Here is a 12,722-nt window from a genome sequence, read left to right on the forward strand (position 1 = left end):
TATTCATGATACACATGATACTTTAAAATAAAAACAAAAATGCACAGAAGTCCTCATTATAAATGTTCATTATATTGAACATTACCCAGCTGCAGAAGATTTACCGATTCAAAACTGCTAACTGCAATCACTGGGAAGAACACTAACATTACCTTTCACATCATTGCCGGAGTCCAGAACCTGAATGAACTCATTTTCCAGCAACCACGCCACACAAGCCTCAATAGGTCCAGTCTGCACTTTGTCTTGTGCTTTCTCATTTCCCCACTTGCTTTCTTTCAAGCTGGATGCAAGAAGAGTGCAAGAAGCGTAGGTCTGCACATCATCTGGAGTGCTGGCCACTCCCCCCACTATGACCTGTTGAAGAAAACTACTTGTTCCTATTTCCAGAGAAGCAGTAGAATAGAACATCAGATTAGAGAATCAAAGAGATTGATCCGTCAGATCCCTGAGTTTTAAAGAATCAGCATGAGAGGGGAACATGAGGCAAAGCAACTGCCAACCTTTAAGGATGTTTCTTGGCAAGGATGTTTCTTGGCAAGAACTTAAGACACCTTAGGTAGAAGTAAGAGAACTAAGCTACAGGAAGGAATTAATTATAAAATCTTATTTTGATAGCGGACATACACATAGTAATAGTTTATATTTGTGACCAGCCCTAGGTGTTTTGCTGAGCCAACACTGGGTTTTTAGCCTACAATGGATTTTTTCGTGTTATAAAGCAACACCACCAAAAAGGAACCCCCATCTTTTAGATAGCTCTTATGTAGAAAAAAGCAGTTACAAAATCCCATCGTCTGCTAAAAATTCAAAATCTATGAAATCACAACCAACTTTTAAGTACCACAGCAGCCTTCAGAAGACAGTAGTAGTACAGCAAACAAACTGCATTTAAAGAGTCTAAGCTCAGTTCAAGCCCAAAAGTAGCTTTGGAAAAAGAAATAAGCTCACCTATGTGGAGTAACACCCTTTTAGTCCTTTCTACTCCTGTGGGAACTCTACAGGGGAGGGTGGGCTAGAGGAACCAAATTGAGTACCATATCTGTTTGTTCACCAAAAATGTATTTACAAAATTCAAATAATTTCTGTGCAAAAGAGGTAGGTGAGGGGGGAAATAAGGAACCCTACAACATTCTACAAATGTCATCATGGCCCAGTTCAGTCTACAAAGCCTCTGGGATCAATAATTTACAAGTATCTCCCAGTTAAGACTGTCAGGTCACACATGAAGTTTAATAATTACACTTACTTCTGACTGCAGTTTGAGTATATCTAAATGCAAAAGCAAAGCTTAGTAGCCCCTGTTCGAGCATGCTCACATCCTAATCTGCAGCAAGCAGAGACTGAAATATACCAAACAAAATGCTGACTACTGAAGCAAGCTGGCAGACCCTGGTGATTTTCTTCCGAAGCCGCCTGGGTTGAAACAGGAGAAAAAAGAAGAGAAAGAAAGTGCACAGAAAACATCTGATGCTGTCACAAAAGAAACCATCCTACAGTTACAAGAGTGCAAGCACAGTTCTAATCCCTCTCTGTGTATCCCGTACCTCAAGTATTGCTCTTTTCATGCTAGAAGCAACACCTTCCCCTTCTCTTCTAAGCAAACAACTGCAAACAGGCTTGAGAGATCCCTGAAGCAGAGCTGTTCCTTTTGATCTTTCTGAGGGCTTGCAAACTAAAATGCTTTCACCTACAGGAAAAGAAAAAAAAACAACCCACACAACAAACAAAACAAAACAATGACCGTAGTATTGCATCTTAGTGCTGTAATAGCTACATACAGTTCACCAAGGACATATTATTGAAATGGAAAACTGTACGCATTTTTTTAAAAAGCTGAATAAAAAAAAAGAAGAAAAACCTTTACAGCCTTGAACAGTGTATATCCCTTGCTATGTAAGAACTCCACAAATGCATAACACTTCAGACTTAAAAGCAGAGCAAATGTCAAAGTTACATTAAGGTGGTCAGAGTCTTGCTGAATCAGCTAAGGAGCTTCCATAGCCTCTCTATGCATCTGCTGTGCTGCTGAAACACTCTTGCTTCTTGTTCTGGAATTGACTGGAACTATAATACATAGTGGCATAAGTTTTTCTTCTGCACTACATTATTAAACTGAAAAGATTCTCAAAAGCAAGAAGAACACATAAAAGCTGCACAGCACTTTGACATTTTGTATTAAGTCAACCAGCTTCCACTCCCAAAATGAAATAACACAGATAGCAAACTAATTCAGAAATCCAAAGTTATTAATCTAAGTTACTATGCATTTATACACATACACATAAAAACTTAAGTATCCTGAATGGTTTCCACTGAAAGTACGTCTAAACATACCTTATCTTAAAATTCTCTATCAGACATTGTTAAATTCATCCCTCGCTACCAAAATTCTGTGGGAGGCAAAAAAGCTCCCAGAGCCATGAAACAAAAATAAAAATAATGGACCAATTCCTTTAACAAGATCACAGTACAGACTATTGGAAAATGCAGTGGTCACATAAAGGAGATTTTTTTCAACAAAGCCACTATAGAGAAACCAGGTGCCTGGGAGACCTAGATAGATAGAAGCTTTGCCAGCTGGCACAGTATAAATGAATTATGGGTAGGACAAGCTTGCCTTTGAATAAGAAGAGGGCATTAGATTTGGATTAGCTGTACAGTAAATACCATGATAGGTTTATAATAACTTGTTAAGATTTAAGTGCACATAGTCTGGAGACCAAGGTAATTTTGATAATAGGTATCTCAGTAACATCCTAGGGATGTTAAGTTATGATAAAAATGTAGCCATGGCAATGCTACGACAATTAGCAAATCCAGAGGTAAAGAAAATACACAGCATGTAAATTTAATGAACAGAATAAATAACACAAATTGCAGTGTGTGTGAGTAACCAAATACAGCTTAAATATGATTATATAAATGAGTTACAGCATGAACGACAGGTTCAGAGGATGTGTCTCTGTGATTTTGAAACTTTTGACATCTGTTGTTCATGCACTGTTGCCAGAGCTGAAAGTACAGAAGATAAACTGTCTGTAAGCATTGTTTTGTGAAAGCAAAGCTCATTTTGATTTCAGCAATGAAGAATGTTCACTCATTTTTATTTGGGTTATGACATGACCTACACTTCCCTCTGAAAATTTCAACTCTTCAGTGTGATAAATCTAACAAAAGATGGGTAATCACCTGGCTCTACATTACATAACAATCATTCAAGACCTGGGGAAACCCTTTCCCAAGATGCCACTCAGAACTTAAAGCCACTAATGGCAACCTAGTAAACTTGGGGGGGGGGGGGGGACACATGACACACAACATGACACAGACTGACACAACAAGGAACAGACAGACAGGGACATGGCTAAACTGTTCTGAGATCCCTTATGAACATTTCAGATGAGAGGAGAAGTCTAGGTTAGCATCAGACTAGACAAACACCAGAAGACTCTGGCTATCTAGGCATAAAGCTCCATTAAAAGCAAAAAAGGCCCTATTATATTTCTAGGTTTTGTTCAGTGATATTGAACAGCTTTACCTATTTCATCTTGGGAATACAACAGTTCTGATGAATGCAAAAATAATCCCATTTCATTTTCTGAAATGAGGTTTTTAAATTTCCAACAAATCACACAAAAAAAAAAATAATTAAAAATCAAAACCTGAGACAATGCAACACTACAATGATGGTAGGGGAGGAGGAAATCAACCTAACAGCATTTATCTTCTGTCTGTCAGCTGAATTTCCCATCTAGATAAGGTATTTTTTCCAGCTAAGAGTAGCAGCTGGTAATATAGCTTTATGTTCTCATCCAAAAAACTCTGCAGAGTGGAAAAAAAAGGCACATTCATGAAGCTCATCAGCATAAAATCAACTGCTTACTGTGCAAAACGCAGTCACATCAGAACCATCAAAAAAGGGTACTAATTATTGTAACTTGAAGGGGGGGGGGGGGGGGCGGGAAAAGAAACTTCAAGGAATAACTTAATTTTACACCTGCCAGCTACACTCAAATGACAAAGTCCGGAAAATTTCAAAATACAGCATGCAGCTGCCCTTTTCTTTAACACATAGGGATAGCTCACAGAGATATAGGTCGCAAAACATACTGTTGCTATGCTACTCTGGCAAAAATAGAAAGTTAAATGTAAGAACAGTCTGCTTACATAGGGTTCGTGCAAGCACCAATCAAACCATCAGTAGGGTAAATCCCACTTCCCACTTCTGCTGAACTTCTTATTTTCTACTGTGTTTATACTTGTACAATACAATATTTCCAAATACCATCCATGAAGATAAATTTCCATTGCAAGTTAAAGTAACAGGCAGGACTATTTTGTTGAACATCAATCAGTGCTGGTGTATGCAAGAAGACACCATATTATCTATGAACTACTGTTCATATTTCTCTGTCTCTCTGTCGCATCACTACTTTCAAGATCCATAAAAGTTATGGTTAAGTTTAGTGGAAGTTTAACAAATCCAAATCTGAACTTCAGACAAGAGATTTATCAAGTTATGGTTGTAGACTTTAAATACATTTCTTACATTTTAGGCCTGTCCAATGAGAGCTCACTGTAAATGCTTTAGTAAATTGACCATGGATCATAGAATTACGGCAAATTAACAACACAGCTTTAGAAGCTAACAAGAATTTGAAGGAGGAAATAGCCCGTTAGTTCCTAAAGTAACTGACATGTAAATACTAAAGTGAGTCTCATGCAATGAACTGAATCCCCTGGGAATTACAATTTTTACTCCATTAATACCAAACAAATTCATCTTGATTAACTTAATCATACGGAATACCAAAGGAATTCATCATGATTAGTCACTAATTGCAAAGCACTGCCCTGGATTTAATCAGGTTAACACCATTCTTACAGAATGTTAATAAAGCTTCTGCTTACCCTCTGTGTCTACTCCTTTCCTGCCAGCCCTTCCAGCCATCTGCTTGTAAGTAAGAATGTCCAGCAGTCTGCCACCAAACATGGGAGCTCGTATAATCACTCGGCGAGCAGGCAAATTCACGCCAGATGAGAGTGTGGAGGTTGCTGCTAGGACTCTGATCAAGCCCTGACGAAAGGCTCCCTCAATGATGTCCCGTTCATCAAAAGTAAGACCTGAGGAGAGACAACTTTTAGTGAACCTAGTAATGGTAAGACTGCATTTAAGAGCTAATAACATTACTGTCAAGCAAGGGGAAGAACAAATTTAATGAACATTACGCCATTCAGTGTTAGGAACTAGACTCACAACAATAAATGAGTTAATTTCTTCTGAACTATAAGTGAAGCAGAATTTTACCATTAAGTTTTCATTATCCAACTGACAGTAATAGTTATAAACTAACTTTTCTAAGGTGCTTGTACACATTGTAGCAAGATGAACAACTATTTACTACACATCTACAAGCACTGCAAGTAAATAAAAAAATAAAATAAAAAGAAGAAAACTGGATGCAACAAACACTGCAGAGAACTAGGATTTAGTCTTTGCCATCCTGACCCTGGAATCCTCCCTCATTATTTCCATTCCAAGTTATAGGTCTAATATATATCTTTCTACATTTCCTTGAGGGCTTCAGGGCAATTTTATTCCTGAGAAAGAAACCCACACTCTATAAGTATTTGGAATTATTCCCCCTACATATCCAATGCTATAGCTACTGTTCGCTCTTCTGGAGTCAGTCCTTTCTCTCAGCGGACCTAGAGCTGACATACACTATTACCTACTTAACTAAGAACTAAAATATCTAACAAGACACATTTGCAGCTCATTCTCCTTTTATTTTTTCTTCAGTGTTATACCACTTCTATTAACTCATCTATTTCAGTATTAAGTTTAGCAAAATTGCTCTGAAATACTCTGGCAGCTTTGAAAATGCTTGAGCTGCAAATCAGCTAATTTTTCAGGCATTTCACCAAAAAAAATTAAGTTGTGTTTAAAAAGTTGCTGTTATCCAACACAACAGAAAGATTTATCGTAACTATTAGTGAATTAAAGCCTTTGGCCACAATAGAAGAATTTTGAGTTTACTTTTAACTGTGAGATTCTCAAAGCACTTTAATTCAGTCATAAGCTATGGAAGGCTTACAAAAGCAACTGGTAAATTACTGGTAACCACAGCAAAAAGAACCCATATGACTTGATCATTACGGAATTCAAGACCAAGATATTCAGGAATACCTGCATGATGAAATGCCACTCCCCATGGCAAAGTACGTTGGAGCACAGAGTCCAGGCCCGAGATAGAACGCTTTAGCTGATCCAGAACCTCATCAATCCCTTTTCTGTCCACAGCAACTGGGGCAAGGGCTGAGTTTTTTGCAGAACCTTGGGAGAAAAAGTATTTTCATAGTTTCTACTAAAATTATTTTTCATTAAAGGCACTATGCATACTACAGTCTTCTATTAACTACTTTTCTCTTACTCTCAGCCTGTTGCAAACTGTAGAATTCCCTGGCAATGATGTCTGCCAGCTTCTCACACCAGTTCTTGGATGGACAGAAAAGCAGGACTGAATGGCCATCACAAACAGTCTCATAACACAGGCTCACAACATGGTCTTCATCTCCCTGAATTGAGACAAAATATTTTCAATGCACTCTCACACTGAATGGGGTTTGTAAATGCTGTCCATTCTTCTGTGTCACAGTGGGAATCTTCTACTTCAGATCAGAAAGAGGAGCAACCAAAGCAGATGGAGCACTGTTATCTCAGTTTCTGTCTTGCTTTAGAAACTCCAAGCACTATACGACCACATTGTTGAGGACAGCCCTAAACCTACCCATGAATAAATCTAAGGTTTTACATCTTGCTTTCATAAATCCATTTCTGAATGAAGGCCATACAATGCAACAAAAAGTCATTCCAACCTCCATGTCATGGCTAACAGCAGTGGGGAAGAACTAAGAAGAGCCCCAAGGGAAAACATCCCTCTACAGTAACTAACAATGTCTGAACTAAAAGCATGAGATGTAGTCATCTAAGCATCCCCAATAAGATGCACCCAGCAAGCACTGCTGACCAAAGACTGCAATATTCAGGATACAGCGGCAGGCTTTTATGGATACGTATACAGATGTGCATGCAAAACCCTACTGTTTACAGCTTGCCTTTTTGGCTTTAACATCCTCAGAGAGTTCCTGCGACTGATCTGTTTTGCTTGGCTAAGCCAGATTCTCTTTCAGCAAGCAGGCCAAAGGAGGAAGAGAAAATGTAGGCGTACACTAAGAAATAAAAAGCACTAAAATGCAAATGCAAACAAGGGAGCAATGGCAGGAACTGCATATACACAGCAAAAGCTCAGTAAGGACTCAGCCAAATTCATCAGAAGTGGTAAGGTCAAGTCCCCTTTCCTGGTCCAGTCCGAGGCACACAACAGAAATCTGAAGGTCCAGTGATAGATTTCAAGCCCAAGAGGATCATCCGGTCTTAGAAAATAAGCCAGTTCCCTTAAACTGTTGAGTCACAAACCTAGTTCAGTTCTTCCTCTCACTTAATTTAGGACCTATCCAAAGCAACCACCAAAAAATATCCAGAAAAGGAGATGTAACATCACCTTCTCAATATGACCATATGAAAGCAAGCTTCCAGATATTCTTGTCATGTACATTCCCTTTTGTTTTATGATCCTTTTTCCTTGCTGTGCCACCATGCTACTGAAAACAGAATGTTTGTGCAGCAGGAGAACTGGGTACAAAACACTCCAAAACCCTGCTGGCATTCAGCACATATTGTCCAACTAATGCACTAGTATTACAGACAGCCGTTGAAAGGACTGGGGAGAGAGCTCACCCTTCAAAAACTGCACAGAAAAGGAACCTTCAAGTAGAAAGTCCAAATTTCCCACTTCTACGCATTTGGTTCTTCCAAATCATTATAGTAGGTTACCTTTAACTTTTCATATCCTTTTCAAGTGTGCAAAAGGACAAAATATTGAAAAGAGATTCAGAAGAATCAGGATGGACATCTGCCTTCTAATCACTGAAAAAATTAGATCATTCAGTAGTTTAACAAAAGTAGGTTCAACACCAGATTTTAATGCAAAAATATTCTCCCATCAATTAATGCAAATTTATTGACCTAACCAGGAAATACTTACCTTCATTTATGAAAGTGAAGTGGATTCCAGGACACAAGATAGGGTGGTGGGTAAGGGAAGAATCAAACTCTTTATACCTGTCACGTGCTCAGAAACAAGGTAACTGCAAAGTCAACTTTATCTTCAAGTCAGATTCAAGAAACTTCCGAGAATTTCATGAGTGTGAGTATGTTTGTTCTGGTTTTTGTTTAAATCATTAGAAGACAAAAAAAAAAATTTGTTTTCAGTTTGAGCATACCATCTATGAAGTAAACAATGAAGTCAGGAATGTCATCTAATTTAAAAAAAAAAAACTAAAACATACCCGTAGCTGCCTTTTTAACTTTAGCTCTGCAAAAGATGTTATCCCAAAGACAGTGCTCAGAGTTTTGTTACCTTCAGCTGAAGCTTGGGCTGGAATTCTCGCACTAAATTCATGGAGGAGTCATAAATGTTGCTGCCAATTTTCACCCACTCCTTGAGGGGCACAGGGCGAAAATCCGTGCAGTATAGCTCTGCATCTAACCATGAGGCTAGGAGTCCCAAGTTAGGGAGGGTAGCACTCATGCCTACTATCTGTATCCCACCAAAACTGTGACTGGCCATCTTCACCTGCCTGGAAGCGGTTAAAAGAAAATGAAAGTTAATGGCAACACAGGCTACTGTTCTGGAAAAGTGTTCAGAACAACTAAGTCTACTTCCTTCCAGCATCTAAAGTGCAAAGCTATGTTTTTTCAATTTCTTAACAAAGAAACAAGCCATGCTCCACACTTGGCAAACACAATGTCAAATTATGCATTGATAACAAGACAATTCAACTTTTTATCATTTTGAACCTAAACCTTAATCTCCTTTAGGTAACGGCAGCCATAAACTGACTGCATATTTGGAGAAACTGAAATAAATAAATCAACTATTTCCTTGCCATTAACAAAAACATGGGAATAAAGAAATGGTTCAATCTCTACTGCAGTCTTTCTAAGCTTAAATGCCTTAATTAAAACACTCCCATTTGTTTCAATTTCAGGACAAATTATACTAGAGTAAGGTCTTCCTAGAGTTGGAAACCAAAGCCCTTAGTTCAGCAAAGAAGCAAGCAGCTTCAGCTCTCAAAGTGCTGAACAGCAGCTTCCACTAAAGGCAGTGAGAAGTAATGGCCTCTTAACATTCATTGGCCTGAAAACACAAACCGTTAATTTAGATACCCAAATGTATATTTTTATTCAAGCTTTTACATCCACACAACTGGGGGGAGTTTATGCTCCTAAGCCTACATTGAAAACTACTCATTTGCATTGCACTGAGCCACAAATTGAGACTTTAAAAAATGAAAAGGTCTGACAAATCAGTATGAGCTCAGAAGCAGCCTGAACCTTCTTAGAAGATCCTGGTAGTCCTGGCAAAGACAAGACAGAGGAAATAAGACTACCCAGAAGCTAGAGTAAAAAAGGCCAGTCACTGGTGAGACAGAAATAAGGAAAATGTGGAAAGGCAGGCTCTCTCTTATCCAAGTTCTTCAAGTATTTGCTAGTACAGCTCCACTATCTAGGTTGCAGATTTTTTCCCCCTACAGCAACTGTTGACCTCAAACAATGAAAAACGTTCCAGCTCCACAACACACTCGTTGACTGGGGAGAAGAAAAATCTGCTGCAGAATTTTGGCTGCATCTTCAAAAGCCTCACAGATTAGCAAGGGTACCCATGTTTGCAGTGGCCACCACAGAACATTCTCTTGATGCAAAGACAGTCTTATACTTCAGTGGGATGTCCCACCAACCACTTCAAAAGCTCTTAAAAGCACTGGTAATTGGTCAGTGTTTAAAGAATTTTGATAAAGGGACTCCCATGAAATAACAGGGAAGAAAGCACCACAAAAGTGGTCCAGAAGTGTCCACCAAAGAAAAGGTGGTCTTCAACTCCAGGAATCTCAAGTGGATTCCAAAACAAAAATAGCAGTCACCTCCTTCATGTCAGTAAGTGGTATGGGGAACCAATGTCAACTCCACCATGATGGAGAGATGGAGAATATGGGCCCTAGTGCCTATATGGTGAAGGCTGAAGTATTGTGTCTTCCCAGGAACATCCCTTGATGCATCTGTCCCTTTTTCCCTGACAAATGTTTTCTCCTTCCTGCTTCTTGAATGCAAGGGAGGGAAGCAGAGAGTGGACCTGCATCTCTACTGCAGCTACATGATAAGCCAAGGTAAAAGGAGTGGCAAAACCACGCACATTGCTCTGAAGTGTATTGGCTTCCAGGACTTACAGGGAGAATATCAGAAAAAGACAGATGTGATTAGACCCAGAACACTGCTGGATCCTGGAAATCAGGATGGGAAATACTGGCTAAAATGTCCGTTTGAGACCCAATGTAGAAATGGCAGTTCCCCCAGAACTAAACAGGTAGTCTGTGCTTAGCCCAGCACTGGTACAACTCACAAGACAGGAAGCAGCAGAGAAAACACAAAATCTAGCTTTTGGTGCTAAAGGAACAGTTGATTTTGAGTCTTCTTTCAGCACCACCAATAAAGATTAAGATCCATACACCATCTCCTCCATTTGCCTTTGTCTGTGTTAGGGCACTATGGAGCCACTGGACAGTTTGGTGCTGGGAATCTAGATACTGAATTCTTAAAAGCCTCTAAAGCCCTTAGGAAACATCTCGACAATCAGTTGTGCTAAAGGCAAGAAACTATGCAACAACTAGGCTATCACATGTTATAAGCAAAACCACACATCACCCTGAGCAGTGCTAACTCAGAAAACTACTGGCACATCCTCTTCAGTCTTCTGATCAATTCACCACTGACAAGTTAGCAGCATACCCACTCTTCCACAACACCTGAACACTTCAGTAGGCTAAATACCTCGTTCCATGAAACAATGGAAAATTAAGCAGAGCAAATCTACTAGCAAAAAACATTAACAGAAATAATAGAAAGTTTTAAAAAAAATTAAATAGGCTAAAAAAGTAAATGAAAGCTGCAGCCTTATTTCTTTTCCTGAGAGAACAAATCCCATGGTAGCACAGAAATTGAAAACCACGAGGAAAAGAGGTTTTGACTACACTGGCAGGCCCCTGAGAGGTGGTATGATGAGACCTTAATAACCAAAATAGTCCAGGTCATCACTCCAATAAAAACCTTGAAGCTAACCCAAATTTCCAATTATCCAGAGAACAAAATATTTAGAGTCATCCATAATTTAGCATTAAAAGACAAACATCCTGGTCTACCCACCGTTTTGCAACCTTCTCTGTAACATATCTAACTTTGGTCAGGAGGAGTTCCAGCAGATATCCTCGATGAGAGTCTCCCAGCATGTGCAACTCATCCACAACCACCACTCCTGATAAAGAGAAGCATTCAGGTTACATTTGGCAAAACTCCAAACTAAGAACAGATAGCCTTGATCTTTTCATATTCCACATGATGAACTGAAATTTACATTCATAAATCCAGCTGTGCTTACCAACACCACTATGGCTTCCTTCTGTCACTGATTCTTCTGAGACAGATAAATCATGACCAATGTCATGACATTTCACACCCCCCACAACATCACACACATAAAAAATCAGCTTTTAAAAAAATAAAAATAAATAGGTTGAGTTGTTAGTCCAGCCACTACACAAAATGGTATTGCAGGATCTATAATGTAATATATTACTACTTTTTTTTAAAAAAAAAACAAAAAACAAAAAATTACCTCTTTGCAAGTAAAACTCAGGCTTCAGAGTGTCTAGAAAAGAACATCCCAGCACCCAAATGAGCTAGCCAAAAGCTTTGTTGACATCACTATCTTAGTTTTATAAACATCACTCCTTATTAACGCAGTAATGTGAGAAAAAAAACCTAGAGCAGATGTAATTACACTGGCATAGCCTGCTTCCTATTATATCTTTTTTCACTAACCAAACCTGAATGAGCTCCACTATTTAGCTTTAGCTTTCTAGTGAAAAGGAATCCTTACACGACTGCTCTGTTGTCATCCTACTTCCTGTAAAGGACTTTTTAATCTATTAGCTGCCTCCATCAAATTTGTAAGGTGTAGAAATATTGAAAAGAATGTCTAAGAAGCATTCTGAATACCAGCAGCTGGAGACAACAGACCAGACTAGGGTCTCCCCTGAGGAGAAAACATAGAGCCACTGCAACTCAGCCACCCAGCACACCTCCTGCACACATCCCAGCTAGCAGCAGTATGAACCCTTTCTGGCCAGTTGACAGGGTCACAGGGACATGGAAGAGGATGAAAGAGGATGAAAGAAGGTAAAAAAAAAAAAAAAAAAGCAGGGCACAGAGGACGTGAGGCTTCATTAGTTCTGCTGCTGTGGAGTTTTGTTTTCTCTTTCATGAAGCTATGTAATATCTTCCCAGTACAGCTAAAATAGCAGTAGCTTAAGGGCAAATGTGACCTTATATTATCTGTTTCAATGCTATTTTTCCTTCCCATTTTTTTCCTCTCCTTCCTACATATGTTCCTTCTCTCTCCGTCTGTTTTCTCCCCCTTTCTCTTTTAAGCCACTTAAGTTAGAAAAGAGTGCTGCACTGCTTCATCAGCCTCTTTTACAAACTCCCACCCATCCAGCTCCTCTGTCTTCCTGTACTTCCTCCATTCCATGCTTGCCTGTAA

At 39.1% G+C, this 12,722-nt stretch overlaps 1 protein-coding gene across 6 annotated transcripts in view; it reads right to left on the reverse strand.

Annotated features, from left to right (window-relative positions):
* Positions 1-12,722, reverse strand: part of POLQ (DNA polymerase theta) — a 57,913-nt gene that overhangs the window by 34,966 nt on the left and 10,225 nt on the right. For 5 of the 6 annotated variants that reach the window (XM_056339633.1, XM_056339634.1, XM_056339638.1 and 2 more), the window contains 7 exons: positions 11,327-11,435; positions 8,487-8,706; positions 6,438-6,582; positions 6,194-6,340; positions 4,915-5,127; positions 1,548-1,690; positions 153-357 (listed from right to left, as the gene is read on the reverse strand). In XM_056339633.1, the coding sequence (XP_056195608.1) occupies positions 153-357; positions 1,548-1,690; positions 4,915-5,127; positions 6,194-6,340; positions 6,438-6,582; positions 8,487-8,706; positions 11,327-11,435 (1,182 nt within the window). The other variant, XM_056339639.1, reaches the window with a different exon arrangement.

This window comes from Falco biarmicus, chromosome 5 (assembly GCF_023638135.1).
Source record: "Falco biarmicus isolate bFalBia1 chromosome 5, bFalBia1.pri, whole genome shotgun sequence".
In the NCBI taxonomy this organism is placed as follows: domain Eukaryota; kingdom Metazoa; phylum Chordata; class Aves; order Falconiformes; family Falconidae; genus Falco; species Falco biarmicus.